This window comes from Etheostoma cragini, chromosome 11 (assembly GCF_013103735.1).
Source record: "Etheostoma cragini isolate CJK2018 chromosome 11, CSU_Ecrag_1.0, whole genome shotgun sequence".
In the NCBI taxonomy this organism is placed as follows: domain Eukaryota; kingdom Metazoa; phylum Chordata; class Actinopteri; order Perciformes; family Percidae; genus Etheostoma; species Etheostoma cragini.
The window spans coordinates 19,298,006-19,315,148 of record NC_048417.1 but is presented as its reverse complement, the minus strand read 5'-3'; the positions used below and the strand labels follow the sequence as shown (position 1 = coordinate 19,315,148).

Genomic DNA, 17,143 nt, shown 5'->3' with positions numbered 1-17,143 from the left:
TAAGATCTTATTGTTTGTTTTTAAATCTCTTAATGGGCTGGCACCATCATATTTATCTGATATGCTGGTTTTGCACGCCCCAGCGTACTCAGAGCACTCAGGTCCGCTGACCAGTTGCTTTTAGACTGTCCCAGAACCAGACTGAAAACCAGAGGGGACAGAGCTTTCTCGGTGGCAGGTCCTAAGCTCTGGAACTCTCTCCCTCTGAACATTAGAGCAGCTTCCTCTATTGAGAGTTTTAAATCACTTTTAAAAACCCATCTTTTTGCACTGGCTTTTAACACAAGCTGAGCTGTGACATTTTGTTGTTGTATTGACTTGAGCAAAGCTTTTTTAGTTGTTGTATTTTTGTTGTTTTTGGTATATTCAGTTTTAGATGTTTTTTTCCGGACATTTGTTATGCCCTTTTATTATGTTGTTATCTATAATTGTACAGCACTTTGGGGCGGTAGCGACTGTTTGTAAATGTGCTATATAAATAAACCTTGACCTTGACCTTGACCTTGTTAGTATCCATCTCAGTAACAAATCCTTTATCAGCTCCAAGTTGAGGTGTGAAAAAAGGGAAGTTACACTTAATGATGCACAAAATACTTAGAAATCTTAAGGTTGGTTCGATGTCCTTGGTCGGACTTGACACACTAACAAGTAGCAACATTAACTATCATTATCCAATAATACAATGCATTTTCTTTTTATAATAAAAGACTCATAGATTTGTTTCTGCATAATGAAAACTTTTAGAACAAAAATAGTTTGTACTTTTACTTACTTTTACTAGTAACAATTTGAATGCAGAACTTTGAATAGTTTTAAACTATGGTATTTTTAATATAAAATTTAATGTAACATGTTGTATTTATTGTAATAATTCCCAAAATGACCACAATGCATCATAAGATATTAAGGAAACATGCTAAGCTGAAACATTATCTTTTCTGACAACAATGCTAATGGCAACATTTTCTCCTTTTGCAATTTCCGTTCTGTGACGGTGTTTCTGTTTGTGTTTTGGCCTGTGTGTTGTTAACAACGTTAGTACAGCCATGAAATCAGCAAATAAACAAACAGGATCAACGGAGATAAATTCTACCAGACCTAAAGATAACAGCATGTTCTAACAGTTACATGACCAGAGACGTAACAAACCCTTGGTAAATATATGGAGATGTATTTGAAAGATGGTGACAGCTTAGTGCCCAAGAAGACGCGGAGTTGGCTACTTTCCTCCTCAACAGGTAAGCATTAGCTTCAAGCTAATCTGACACTGCTACAAGAGATGGGCATTTTATGTCATTTCAACATTTGTCTACTCATGTTGGATTATATAGCTAGTAACTGAGTTGGTTACTTGCAAAAACAATTGAGACACAGCTAGTAAAGTGATTGCGACCGGTTAACTCTGCCATGCTAACCCTGCTAACTGCTAATATAAGCCGAGGGCCAGGCAAGCGGGCTATTTACAACGTGTAGCCTGTTAAGCGAACGTAGCTGACAACAGTGAGACATTTTAAGCCAAGAGAGGGGAGGCTGTAAGCCGGAAAGAGAGAATCTTGAATTTGCAGTGTGTTTAGCAATTGTTGCCGTAATTCTAAGCCAACAAAGTGTGTTCTGTCGGGTGGGTGGGTTTTGGCAAGGTAATGTAATTCTAAGATGAACAAGTGTGCCTGTCAGCTGGGTACAGAGGTCCGCATTAGCATGGGCCTTTATGACTGTCAACATAGCCAGCATCTAACGTTAGCTTCTCTGCTGTGCTGTGAGACAAGCGTCTAGCAGCATTGTTGTGGATGTTGTCTTAGCATGACAACCCCCATGAAGGGGGAGACGACTCTCTCCATTATTTTAAATTTGTACTGCAGTAACTATTCTAAACACTAGCTGTCAGTGTTACATATTGCACCTTTATAGGAATACTTCAACCAGCAAAATATTCTTTTGGGAAGCAAAATATTCCTTTGAGAAAAAGATGGGAAATAACCACCAGCCCCCTGATATAAAAGGCAGAGACTACACTAAATATTAACAATCAATTTGAAATACAAACCAGGATCATTAGCACACTGTACAATTAAATTTAATATACAACCAGCTATGTAATAAATTATTAACCTCCATCAAATCCTCTCTCACTCTTGTTTGTGTGGGGATAGTGTTAAAATACTTCACCAGGTTGCTTATCACTGGTTGATGGCCATGGCTCTGGCTTTCCCTTGAGCATTTTAAACAGCTGCAGCTGGGTATATTAATGATGAAATGGGTCTTGTGTACAGCTCAGGGACCAGCCTAGGCTATGTGCTAAACTGGGCATCCTAATGAAATAAAAAGGCTTCGTGTTACATTGAGTTACCTGTAAGGGCCAGAACTGTCCCCTGTGACATAGAATAATGCATTTAATGTGTTTTGGCTGTTTGAGAAAATGTATTGCTCCCAGACTCCCACAGCAACACAAGAGGTATGGAGAGAAAGAAGGGAGTAAAGAAAAATGAAAAAAGAAACATGTTTGGAAACAGAAAACAGGAGAGAGAGAAGGAGGAGGACAAACAACCGATTGAAAAGGGGAAGAAAGAACAGTCCAGGGAGGACAAGGGGGAGACGAGGGAGAAAACAGAAAGCACAGTGTTTGCAAATAACAAATTAAAAGCATAAGCGTTCCTATACAGACCGCTGTCCCGGAGGAAATATGGGCCTTTCAGCATCAAAACCTTATTGTAGCAAGTGGGTAGGTACAACCTGTCCTCCTGTCATCATTCACAGTAGCAGTTAAGGATGCAAAACTATAAATATTAGAGGAACATTAACTGTATTGCCAATCTGGGGCACCTGGATAGCTCATCTGGTTGAGTGTGCACCCCATGTTGGATTCTTACCTGTGGCCCTTTGCTGCATTTCATTCCACCTCTTTTCCCAACTTTTCTGTCTTAAGCTGTCCTGTCAATAAATGCCGAAAAAGGCAGAAAAAACTATCTTAAAAAAAAACAAATAACTGTGGTGTCATTCTGATTCCAAGCCTGACCTTCTTTACCATCTGCATCAAATGTATACAACAGCAATACATATTGTGTTAAGAAATTTAAAAAAAGTTCTGCTCCACAATCCTATAAATAATCGGTATTTAAAAAATTATGTTTCCTGAATATGAAACCAAAACATAAAGTGAAAGACTGTATTATAGTTGTCATGAATTTTAGAGAATAGAGAACTCCTGTCTTGGAAAAAGGGTAAGGATGAAGTCTCAAAAATTCCACAGGAGTCAGACTCATAACCAATGAGTTATGGTTATTTAAATGTATCAAGTCCCAAGTAGATGTGAGTGCACCTGTCCTCCAAACTTGATTGCAATTTAATCACATACTCAAGAGTTATTGTGTACCAACAGTAGATGATTGTAGCAAACAATTAGAGGAAAAAGGCATGTAATTTAAGAAGAATAATGAAAAACCTTTTCAAGCTCATTCAAAAAATGTTATGCAACTTGGTAAGGTTTGGATGAAATTTGCAGTGGTCTTTGGAAATCTGTGGAAATGAAAGGGTGCCCTGTTGAATCGTCTTGTAAACAAACAAAAGTTGAAGTTTGCATTCAGGATTTCTCAGCAAAACGCATTTTATGGTGTGCATTTTATGGTATGTGTTGTGGTGTTTGAGTTCAAACTACCTCTAACAGGTTGAATGCATCTGCAGTAAAAGTGACACAACACACATCAAGTTAAAGTCAAAACACTCACCACCCTGATCAGTTCTGACGGTGATGATGGCTACCTGGCGAGGAGAGGAGCTTATGTCTGACACACCATTGATGGACTCGATCTCAAAGGTGTAGTTGGCGTGGGTTGAGAAGTCCATGATCGTGACTGTGGCGTCAGTCAGGCCCAATGGTCGTGGTAGGAAACGAAGTTCCTCCTCACACAACTGGCACTGGTCGGGGTTGGGGCCACAACGTTTGCACTGGACATTGTAGGTGAGATCCCGGCGGCCCCCGGTGTCGGTGGGATGTGACCACTCCAGCATCAGACAGGTGTCGTTCAGATTAAACATCAAGTTGCGGGGAGGAGAAGGAGGGCCTGTCAGTAGTAGAAGAAAATATAATTAATGGATAATTAAATCAATCAGTTAAAGGGTGCTTTTGATTAATTTAGCTGATGTTAACAATAATAATAATAATAATAATAATAATAATAATAATAATAATAATAATAATAATAATAATAATAAACAAGTTACTCAATTATCTGTACAATTGCACAACCTAAGGGGTGTCCAGAACTGATAGTTTCCCTCGACCACCAGCTGAATTTTCTTAAAAAAGCAAATATATAATCTACTGTTGAACTGGATTTTAAGACACGCGTCTAACTTCACGAACACGCCAGAAAACAGGTTCGTAAACACTAATTATCAGCATGGAGGCCAGTGAAAATGTTGCGGTGGATAGTTCTTTTTCATCTTTTACTTATTCAGTCTCTATTGATTCACTGCCTCTTAATTGGGAATGAGGTTCATGCGCTGCTCACACGGAGACAAGAAAAAAAACTCAAAAAATCACTCCGGAAAACGTGCTTAAATTATCCTGGTGTCATGCATCCCTGTCGATCGGAGCTAGCGCGGATAAACCTGCGAGTCATTTGTCCAAGGGCTGAAGGCCGATCTTAACCTTTTCCACTAAAGGAGAAAGCCACATGTTATGCCAGTGGAAAAGTAGCATCAGAGCATCCAAGCCGCCAATATTACTACGCAAGAGACATTAAAATACAACATAAACTGAGAAATGCACTGGACCCAAAATTGACCCCTGAGGTCTAAGACTCAATTCTAAAGGCTTTATATAAAAGATAGCATAAGATAGTCTGTTAATCTATCTCTATATGAATCATCCTAAAAGAAACAGCGGCCGTCCACACAGGTACTGTACATTGCAGCATTCAATTGATAAATATCACATTTTTTCTGCCGTACCACAACACTCTTCATGTAAATTCCTCTACTGTGCAGTAAACATTCTACGTTATTTTACCTTAATTGCATTTTGCTTTGTTGAGGTATTTTTGTGCTCTCTGGATGTATGTTTCTGTGTGTCAGGGTAAGTATTGTGCTATAGCAGGCACCCAGCCAGCTGTCAGGGTGGAGTTAAAAGGCCTGAGGGATTTGAACACTCCTGTCCTGGGATGTTTCCCTCTACTTTACCATCCATCCATCCTTCTCCCTCCCTACCTTTGCTAAAAATCTCCGCAGACAGCAAAGCTCCACCTACCCGTCCTCCACTTATGTCAGCGAATGTCCATTCTCTTTCTTTATCTCTTTCTGCGTCTATTGGCCATTATCTCACCTCCTCTATTCTCTCCATCAAGGAGAAGTCACCCACCTCCCCTCCTGCACAGCAACCCCCTGCCATCAATCAACTCCTATTCTCCTCTAGGGGTAGATTGGTATCAGCACCCTCCTTCCTTTCTCTTTTCACTGTCTACTCTATCCAGCCTTTACACTTTCTCTCCACCTTTAGCCTTTACACTTTCTCTCCACCTTTATCTCTCCCCCGGTGACATCCTCTCTTTCTTGTTCTACCTTTGTCTTCCTCTCGGGTCCTCAGTCTTTAATCTTCATTTCTTTCTTTTTTTATACTTAGACATCAAGCAAATAGATTAGGCTCTGGCCTACAAGCTTCTGATTAAAATGTGAGAAAACACAGAACTCACAGCTTGTTAGAATCGATGTGGTAGTTTTTTTAACTCTCAAATTTCTGGGTTGTTACGCCCCAACATGCCTTTTATACCTAATGTTTACACTGGACTGTACTTAGGATGCGCTTTTGTCTGGTACACTTACTTCACCAACTAACAATGTAGTATGGGTTAGTATGGTGTCCGTTTATATGTATTTCACTTGAACTTAATCCAATGCTCACACCAAGATAAATTAATGACCCATATTCAGAGCAGAGTTGTTGTGTTGTGCTGGTTGTATATGTTATATTTGACGTACATTTTTTTAAATTTGAAGGTTTCAGCCTGGTCGTTGGTCTAATTTCTTCATACTTCAGAGGTAAAAAAAAGTAATAAAAAGTGAATTAAATATAATTTAGCTGTTTTTGTGGTAGAACATCTTGACCTGTTTCATCAGTATATTTTAGCTATATACAGTACTGTTGGATATCAACTATATAATAACTATCCAACAGTAAGAGACTGTTGTTGTTGCTGTTACTCTGGAAAGCCTGCAGGTATGCATGGATGGATTTTTATGAGCAGAAGGAATATGTTGTATAATGTGAGTCTAAATTTAGAGACGAAAAGATTGTTTTAAGGCTTCAAGCCTTTCAGAAGATTTCCTCTGCAAATAGTGTATTAAAGGGAACTGTAAACTCACAGTTTTGGCACAATGGCTTGGGTTTGTGTTGCCGTAAAAGAAAAATACACTTTTCCACCCTGTAGAGCTCTTGGACGTGGCCCCCGTCTATCTCAATGACAGCTAAATGGCTTTTTAATTAAAGGAGAATTAGTCCGGTTAAACTGTAATTTAATGCAAATATGAAGTCATAATGACAGTCGGTGAATCATCAATGAAGACGAGGCAGCTGAACAAAAGCCATGTAATTCATCCAGAGACTCTCTAATGCACAGTTTCACAGCAGATAAGTCCTGCAGACGAGACTGGATTTACGACCACAGCTAATTCTGAGAGACCACTGGAGTAATCCACCAGCTCTAGAGACAAAGCAATAACTTGCCCAGACTGTCAGGCATACACAAGTATAGAGATATTTACCGTGAATTTACAATTACAGATGGAGTAGTGATGGCAATGAGGCTCAAAGCTCTCCCATGACTCTGATCACATCAAAAAGGATGACTAAAAGCCTTGAACATCCATGTGGTTATGTGTCTAATGAACGAGTAATTACTAATTATCAAGCCCTGTGTGCTGATTTACTCACGTGTACAAGCCATTGTTGGAGGATCGCTCTCAGCCCTGAAGAAGCCCGTCTCACAGCGACAGATAGCGGCTCCGTCTCCATAGCTGAAACTATGTGGAGGGCACTTTGAACACCTGGTGTTTCCAGCATATGCCTTGAAGAAGCCTGGGTGACACGCTGGGGGTGACAGGAAGACAATATGACAGGATATGAAAGCCAAGCCAGGCAATGTTGTGGGCACACACAGGAATATCACATTTAAACATCTCATGTCCTTATAATGTTTCCCAACGTACGAGGACAACATGTGTTGTTTGCTGACAAGAAACCAGCTATGACATCATATCTAAAATATTATATCATATTAAACTCATACCTATAATATCAATAATCAAGAAGCATTGGAGTGGCTTGGTGTCTGTCAATCATCATCATTTCTATGCTAACTGTGTCTGACATTCATCACACATTCCTATTTCACAACACTGAAGACTTGTAACAGATGAATTGAAATCAGGTTTTATTTTCAAATATGGAAATTGATGCAGCAAGGTTCACTTAAATATATTGAGACATCTGCATTGGTTTTTGGAACTTATACTCAAACACTTTTATTTTTAAATGACATTTATCTTTTTTTTGTTTAGAATTAATTCACCTTTCTCAACTTGTATCAAAAGCACTTGCGTTGCAGAATCCCACACATATTTACCTTCTCTCTTCCTGGATAAGAACAAAGGTTAACCCTGATGAAAGTAATGGACACAGCTTTAATGCCTTATTTGAATATACTGCTGGTGTTTCACTCTTGATAAATAATTTGAGCAGAATGATTATATGTGATGATAGAAAGGCTTTTTAACAGAATCAGGTGTTATACCTCGATGAGGAGGTTTTTACACCTAGTTGGTTTGCTCTAACTTTTTAGTGTCCTACCTTTCACCTTAATCAGAAAAACATCATGGGGTGAGAGAACTATGAACAAATTAAAACAGAATTTTATTTACTTAAACCATCAACTATCAAAAACATATTGTACATATCCATTCATCATAAAGTAAAATTAAATGAAAATGATCAAATGAATGATAGCTTAGCTGGCTTCCAACGTCACTGGAACAGAACTTAGCCATTGCCAATGGTATTAGGAACAACTATGGGCTTTTCCTGCTATGACATATCCAAAATATCTGCTGTGATTGTGAAAAAGGCATATTACTAAAAAAACATGAAGGTGTTAAAGTATGATTTAAAAACATGATCTGATCTGAGCTGTGACACTGAATGAAGCGGTCTGCACATGGCTACGCAGACTTAGAGGTGTATTACTACAGGTGTCTCAAAAATCTGCATACAATAATAAAAACACATACAAAAGGGACCGATGACAGTATATCAGTACAAATGTTTCAGCATATTCAAGTGGTCTGATAGAAAACTAGACTTCTGCATCTTTGCTCTGTTTTCAGGCTTTCGGAAATCCAGCCTGTGATGGAAGACTTTGACCAATCACAGGAACCATCACACGCGGGACAGGCCGACAACAACAGGACGGTTGTGGTTAGTAAGGGAATAACGCGGAAGGAACTGCAACACGCAGGACACGAACCCCAGTCTCCAGGGTGAAAGTCCTGTGTTATTTGACCCATGCACCACCCCGACCAACTTCCCTGCGCGGATTTCGGCTTTTCAATACTACTCACTTGTTCTGGGATCATGAAATAGGCTTCCCATTGAAATATAATAGTTTAAAAATTCATAATCAATACATGAAAATACCGACATTAACGTGACCTGTAAACAAATCAATGGAAGAAATCATGGCACGGCATGAGCAAGTAACCATGTTTAAATTAAAACTTAATTTACACTTTAGTTTTTCAGAGTTTGTAGAGCGACATGTAGTCTGATTGGTGGAGGCTAGCATTGAATGTAGCTTAGCTTAATCTGAAATTGTTTAGGGAGACAATTTCCATTCTTCAAGGATTACATTCTGACAAATAAGAAAAACCCAGGTGTCAATCCATCCATCCATCAATCCATCTTCGACCGCTTATCCGGTATCAGGTTTCAATGATCAGGTGTACAGTATGCAATGAAATTAATGAATGACTAAATTATATTCAGAGTTGCAGGGACCTGATATTCTGCATGCTGGCTCAGTGATGAATAGAGCTGATGTTACTGTTATTTGGTAATAAAAATTAGGGGTGATCCGAGTATCCGGCTGAAACGAGTATCCGGTACGGATAAAGCACTTTTGCCGAGTACAGGTATTTTACGAGTAATATGAGTCAATATCCGTGCTCTGATTGAATACAACTCCTCAACTGGCCGCGCAGCGTTCTGTGATAATCACAACGCCCCCCCCGCCTACAAACACGCTCGGATCAATCTCACACACACACACACACACACACACAACATGGAGAAATGCGCTCCCTCTCTCTCTCTCTCTCTCTCTCTCTCTCTCTCTCTCACGCTGTCGCTCCCGCTCTGTCAGGCAGGCAGTCAATCGGGTCTGCGGATCTGTTCCGTTAACGTTCAGGGTTTCTTCAGCTTCAGGTTTGTTTTTAACTTTGGTTTACATAGTTACATAGTAAGCAGTAGATTTCTGTGGTTACCATGACAACACCATTGATCTGAAGCTTGATGCTGTCATGTAAATAGTTTTCAAATCAGCAATAACTATAACAATTTTTGATCAACTCATATCAATTGCATGCTTAAATAACCCGCACAGGTTAAAGCCCCGCACATTTCAAGAGAGCCCGACCAACTTCCGGTTTAAATTTGACCACTTCCGGTTTAGGCCCCGCCCAGTCCGAGTACGGATCCGGATACAGATAATTCATGTGGTAAACAGATACAGATACAGATACAGATAATGCTGTACTCGCTCATCCCTAATAAAAATATCATAAAATGCAGTCTCAGCACTGAGCAGACAAATCATATGAATACATAAAATCCAACGTTTTACGTTCTGTTTTACGTAAAACAGAGTATTCTCTTACTTTGCTCCATGGTTTTGGAATAACTTGCTCCATCTAAATGATCTATTCCCATTAAACGATTTTAAGGCCATGTTAAAATGCCATGTAATTTAAAAATGCAACTGCCACATGTGACCTGTTCCTTCCCTCTATGTGTGATTTTGTCCAAGCTGTATTTCTGTTGAAATTGTAACTGGTGTGCCTTCTTGGCCGGGTCTCCCTCGGAAAAAGAGATTTCAATCTCAAGGGACTTCCTGGTTAAATAAAAAAACACAGTATTGAAAGATAGAATAAACATTATTTCTACCAATTCATTTTAGCCCCTAGGAACAACAGAGTCACTTCCATAACGTTTTCATTTACTTTTTAGAGAGATTATGTCTAAAGCTGTAACTCCCTGTACTCCTTCCTAACAGAGAGAATGGTTTAAACACCCTGGTATGGTACATGGAAAATGTTGCCAAAATGTCTGTTTTTGTTCTAATCCAGCACTAGCTGCTAGATTTATTCCAGAAGCCCTGTGTATGAAAGTGTGTAATAATGAGGCCCTCTCTTGGCAAAACATCTGTACAAACACATATTGCTATCAAACCCAAGTTTTGTATTAAAATTCACATTATAAATAGAGAAAATTGACCAAGACTACATGCATTGTGAGTTTTGAAAACCATATGAAAATACGGCTTGTATAGAAAAAGCAATCTAAAAGAGCATTGAAACTCCTTTTCTAAACACTTAACAAGTAATTTAAAGCAAGTGACTGCTACAGTGTGAAACTAAAATTAATAAAAGACCTTCGCTTAATAAAAAGCTAAGAAAATCAACTAAAAGCTTACAAAAGTCATTAGGAGCATATTGCAACAGCTTTTGATAGCATTTTCTCAACCTCCAAAGCACTTCCATGTCACACAGACATGTAAAAGTCTCCTGTCCGGTGACATTTCCATTGCTGCTGGTTGTCACCAAGCACATCGATTTAACAAGGTAACACAAGCTGAGCCATTTGAAGGGATTCACCTTGAAGCACCGAGTGCCTTTGTGTGTCTCCATTGCTTGCTGTGATAAATGGAGCTGTAGGGAGGACAAGGAATCGCTTGAAACCATTACTGATCAAATAGGGACAATTAGGACGCGCATGCACACACACACACACACACACACACACACACACACACACACACACACACACACACACCCTCTTTTTCAAAAGAAAATCTGAGTGTCCTGCGAGAGTAAGATATATTGAAATTACATTTCAAAATATTGAAATTTGCTATCAAAATCTTGCCATACACAAGTACATGCAGCACATACACCCACATCCTGTCCATCAGTATGTTAAGTGGCATCTACTATAGCATGCCAAGGCTGCCTCTGTCATTAACCTATGATACTGGTGTGTCCTTGAGTCAAAAATCGTCAGTCAACTCCCCCACCCCACTAGACTCCGTTTTAGACTGTCAACCTAATGATGCTTCTGACCGACCTTCGCTGAACTGAGGGCAGGTTCCTTTTCAAACCTCGCAGAGTCCCTCTGCAGTCCGTCTGGCCAGGCTCGGAACTAGAGCTTGTCAAATGGGAATGAAGCCTGAAGATTTTGATTGTTGAGCGGTTATATGGACTGTATGAGTAATATTGCAATTACTACAGTAAACATCCATCCAGACGAATGAAAACAACTTGGTATTGGAAAGAGTTTGCACACTGAGCAGCGGGTGGTGGGGTGACTAGTGAGTATGACAGCCAAAACAAAAGCACAGTGGAAGGAGGCAGAAGGGCAAGGCTGAATGTGTGTGTCAGGTGTGTGTGTGTTACTGAAATCATTCCATTTTGTAACAATTGTATCAGGGTCATAGACATTTCAAAACACATCTAAAAAATGTTAAAGTGCTCATTTCATGCTCATTTTCAGGTTCATAATTATATTTAGAGGTTGTACCAGAACAGGTTTATGTGGTTTAATTTTCAGAAAACACCAGCTTTTTGCCGTACTTTCCATTGTAGCAGCTCATCTTTTCAACCCTGTGTGTTGAGCTTTGTTGAGTTTTAGCTATAGAGTGAGGCATCTAACCTCTGTACCATCATTGTTAAGAGTCGCACACGTGCAGTAAGTAGTGTTAGCTTGTCCATTGCAGAGTATAAGCGAGTGTCACGCGAGTAGCCGGTGAGCATTATAACATGTGTCACAAAGTGACGCACGTTCGTCACGGAAGTAAAGGCTGGACTACAACAGAGCTGTTCGGAGCAGTTTGTGAATAGTGTTATCTCTGAAAAAGGGTAAGCCCCTTTGGGTTGGACTTTGGGATTTTTCACTTTTTAAACCTATAACATGCACAAAAACAGACAACACAATAAATCAATGGGGAAAAGCCAAAGAGCATAATATGTGCAAATGAGGAATTTTCTCTGAAGCCTATATCTTAACTGAATGTGCTTGCATGAAACATGCACAAGGCAATGAATACAGTTATTATGAACCTTCATAATGCACTTAGATGTTTTATAAGAACAGCTGTATAAATAAGCATGGATTATATGATATATAATATTGTGGTTTATTTGGTTTTATTTGCATATTTTAATGATTATACATACAAATTTAAACCATTGTTGCTCATATTTACTCACTCATTTACTTATTTAGAAAATTATAGTGTTATGAACATATTGGTGCCTCGTTTAACAATAATAAAGAGAGCTCCTGTCTGCATGAGCTGTACTACACTATGGCTGTATTGATTGATGGATATGTTATCGTGAGAACATATTGTACCGTCTGTCCCATTAGCTGGTTGTTGAGTCTGACACCAGAACCCATGACAGATGTTTAAAGAGTTGGAACAGAGAACAAACAGACAGGCAGCTCGAGTGAGTAAAACTCCGCAGACATCACATCAAATGATATGCCGTCAATGACATTATAACATTTATCAAGCATGAGGTCCATTGAAATACAAAGCGTTTTATCGTGCCGCATACCTTCATTTATAAGTTACAGTCAAGTGGCCTGTAGTTACCTTTTATAATAATGCATTAGAATATATAATGAAGGCTTTTATCAATTTTGAAAATGTATTAATGCCTTATCCAGCTAATCCATTATATATATGCACTTTATAGAAAGCAAAAAATCTCTAAATGTATGTTTCCATATGAATTCGTTTCATATGACACTTGACAGTAGCAATGTGTGTAGATGTATAATGTACACACTAGAGCTGAGCAGGAGATTAGAAAAGAGAATGCTGACCCACTGGCCTTTGGGGCTCTGATCTAACGCTCGGCCCTCAGCCCAAGGTTAATGAGACCTGGAAGTCATCCAGAACATCTACATCTCAGAGCCCTGAGCCGGGCCCTGAGACCCAGAGGCAGCAGATTGGTTGGTGGGGCCTGCCACTTCACACTCACTGGACCTGAACAACACCAGAGCAACTGGCACGCTGATCATGTACAGGGAGTAGACCTGTCTGTCTATCTGGCACTCCACTGTCTACATAGTACTGTAGGAGCATCAGCTGAAAAATCTACTCAATTCGGCCCTGATGTTTAAAGTAGCTAGACAGTTTTGGTGGTTCCACCTATGTATTTTGTTGGTTTTTCAGACATTTGAACAGAAATTGATTGTGAGAGTTTTTGCAAATGTATGGAAAAACTATACCCTTCACCCTGCCTAAAAGCAAAATAAATTATGTTTACAGTGGACAATGTGCATGCCATGAATTGTGTCCAATGCCAATGTCAACCAATAAACGTGTGGAATTGGGTAGTTTATAGGCATTTGAACTGTAACCACAATCAAACGAAGTTTTTTAGCTGCCTAACCCTAACCATACTATTCACTTAATGTATTTGCTATTAGCACAATCCTTCCCTATCCTCATATGTTATATCCAATGGACAGATATTGTAGAAAACAAAACGTTTTGGCAATGGACGTGATATTTTGCAGAATCATTCAATATTGACATTCTTGTCTGGCAATAAGGTTTAGAAATTGAATAGTTAACTTTAACAATCTAGACATTTGCTTAAAACAGATTTAAAATTAGCTGTAATAAAGAATAAACATCAGGTTCTGAACCTGACAATTCTGTTTGGCTTTGATAGGTGAAAGTCTTAGTGTCCCATTAGGGTCTAAAGGCAAATTTAGACATCAAAAAAAGAATCATAAAGTAGAATATTAATGTAAAATGTAATCAGTGGCGGAATTTCAATGCAACACATTCTAGATGATAACCGTCTTCCTCACCGGTATCTCCCTATGTGTGTGTTGTGTGTGAAGGCCTGTGTGCATGTGTAAATGAGACTCTTTGGTTCTTTGCAGTGCATAGCCAATGATGGTGGGTTCCTCTCTCCCGGTGGTCAGCGAAGAAGAACAATTCCAAGAGGAGCACAATTCTGCAGCATTTACTTGCAGAACCACATCAACAAATGTTGCAGAATAGTTCAGCTCTTGAAATTAAAAGGCAGCGTGGTGAAGAGGCGATGCAAAGGATGAGAGATCATTGCAGCGATGGTGTAGGCGAGATGCAGCCTGAAACGCATTGCATATGAAGAAAACAATACAAGACGCAAGACCATTTTAAGTTTCATCACCCTCTGTCTCCCTTCTATAAAAAAATATAAAATTCAAATAAAAAACCCATTGCTCGTTCACTGTGCTGACACAGTAGACACATCTTGTCTATGCATATCTTACATATTATCAGAAGTGACATAAGATTCATCCTACTCTGCATGGGAAAACATAACCCTATTTTCCTTGCTCAAAACAAAAAGCCTGCCAATATGAGTGAGTTACTTCAAGATTATACAGCACCATGATACAAACCAGATAGCAATATGGAGTCATCTTTTGTTCTTTTCTTATGTTCTTAGCAAATAGTTTTACCTACATGTACAACTACACTCTTCAGCAGGAACATTAGCAGTGGTACTCTGAATGTATTAAATGTACGTTTCACACACTCAACACTCTAAATGAAAAGCCCTCCTCTCTCCTCTGTGTCGGTCCATCTCTCTTACTCATCAGCCTCCCCCCCTCCATATTCATTTGTGAAAGCAGTAAGCACCTTCTCTGATTTGCACTTGAGGATTAGTGGCCCTCTCCAACACATCTCTGGAGAAGTGTTAAGAATGTGTTTGCTCAATTAGTGACAGAAGGTGAAAGAGAAAAAAGAAAGCAGTGTGTGTGAGAGCTAGTTTTTACCAGCTGCTACAGCGACGCTGGTATTGTTTTCAGGGAGTCTGTGGTCTAGTCCACACATACACAGGTATTTCCCCCATCCTTTGTTCTCAAAAATAATCCCCTGCACACAAGCACTTAAAAAACCATCCAAATGAAATTGAAAAAAACCTTGAAAAACTACAAAGAGCGTGCCAAACCAACAGGCAGCCTAACCCTGAGCCATGTCAGTCTTTGCAAACAATATTGCCTTATTTGTATGCTTTAAAATAGAGACTACCAGTGACGTGAAGACCGGGCCTCTGTGTGTTTGTATTTGTGTGTGTGTGTGAGTGCGTGTGCGTGTGTGTGTGTGTGTGTGTGTGTCATCATGGCAAAATGTGGTCCAGGAGCGGAACCGGATACCGGAACCAGGAGCGGACTCCGCCAGATGTTAATATTTCTGTCTGTGGCCACTGTGGAGAGATTTACCGTAGTCACAGAGATAGCGTCTCAACCGTGGAAGATGCAGTCGCGAAACTACACAGGTGTGTAGTAAATAAAATAATAAAGGCTTAGTTTGTAAATGGCTGTGGTCCGAGCAAGTGCAGCGAAGGTAGAGGGTTAGGAAGTATGAAGGTGCCATTCTTGCACCCCTGGTCCAATTTGTTAAAGCAGCTTCTGTGATCCCGTCTCAACATGGTCTCTGGTTAAAGCTACTGTGATAATAACAAACTATTATCTATATTTATTAACATACTGTATATCGGATTAAATTGTTATCATCAACATCATAATCATTCATCCGTATCATAATCTTTAAAACTCATTGCAAATCAAATACATCAAATAAAACAAATCTAGTTGTATGCTTGTCCACCTAGTATTCAAGTTAAGTGCATAGTTCACCGTAAATGTAAAGTTATCTTGAACAAATAATCAATTTGACCTTATATCTCTTGCACGTTGCCTTCCACACCACATGCACATGTTTGCACAATCTCACCAGTGTTTACAATCTGCTATTTCAGCCATCTCTTGTACAGGCATTCAACCCAGTGGTTGTTGCCATTTTACAAACACTCCCTCCTTGCTTCCTGATTTTAATCTCCATCATGACATTTACAGATGATATTCTGGCGGCTTTACAAAGCGCCGATGTTTACAAGCAACATAGCGAAGGCTAACCTGGGCACAGCAAGCTTGGAGAGTGAGTCTCTCTCCACTTAGCACATTCACTATTCCTGGTTAAATTCTTCTTGAATGTGCCCTCTTGCCACAATTATTTGAACACCATCTATTGCATTGATTTTTATTCTTCAGTTTAATTAGAGTGGTATTTTGCAGAATGCAGGTTTATTGGCTTGTATCTTGATAAGATACAATGACTGGAGATTCCTAATTGGTGATCACAGGTAATAGAGGTAATAAGCTATTTCAATGCGGGCCATTTTTGTTAGTAGAAAAAAAAAAAAACTATTAACAAGAATAATCAGAGCTAATTATCTCACCCATTGACAACATAGAGACTGGGGGTGTTTGAGACCTCATAAAGGATGTGAATCACTTACATTTAGAGCTTTCCAGCAACAGTTAAATAGCAGCCTAATGCAATGCCTACTTCAGCTATAATAGGACAACATTTTTATTAAATGCTTCTCCTTGCCCTTTCTCCTTCTCCAGGCCCTGTTTTCATTCCGGACCTGTCCATTCCTACTCCGTCCACCAGTCACCTCTCTTAAGTTTCTCACTCCTGCCAATCACCAGACTCTACTCCTCTCTGCACATATGTTCCTTATGCTCTCATTAAGCCACACCTAGCCCCTGTTTTGCCATTAAAAAGTACCTTGTGGAGTTTTCTTGATATATTTATATATTATACAGTGTTTACATTTATTGTTACTTGTAAAAACACATTGTTTGCATTCTTTAGGTCTTAAACACTCGTGGTCCAAAACTCTACAGCTTACCTTTAACTTATCTGTTAGCCTAGTGTTGAAAAGTGGAAAGATAGGTATTCACTAAAAATCAAACAATAAAAACCCATCCGTTTTCAGTTATTATACATTTTAGGACATA

At 39.3% G+C, this 17,143-nt stretch overlaps 1 protein-coding gene and 1 long non-coding RNA gene across 2 annotated transcripts in view; one reads left to right on the top strand and one right to left on the bottom strand.

Annotated features, from left to right (window-relative positions):
- LOC117952800 overlaps positions 1-13,465 on the top strand; it is a 19,285-nt gene extending 5,820 nt beyond the window's left edge. Inside the window, exons 2-3 of the long non-coding RNA XR_004658510.1 lie at positions 11,905-12,011; positions 13,453-13,465. This is a non-coding gene — a long non-coding RNA (uncharacterized LOC117952800). The remainder of the gene's footprint in view (positions 1-11,904; positions 12,012-13,452) is intronic.
- The window catches only part of epha6 (eph receptor A6), a 179,543-nt gene that overhangs the window by 81,882 nt on the left and 80,518 nt on the right, over positions 1-17,143 (bottom strand). The window contains exons 4-5 of the mRNA XM_034885345.1: positions 6,926-7,081; positions 3,723-4,058 (exon numbers count right to left, since the gene is read on the bottom strand). Of these exons, the coding sequence (XP_034741236.1) occupies positions 3,723-4,058; positions 6,926-7,081 (492 nt within the window). The remainder of the gene's footprint in view (positions 1-3,722; positions 4,059-6,925; positions 7,082-17,143) is intronic.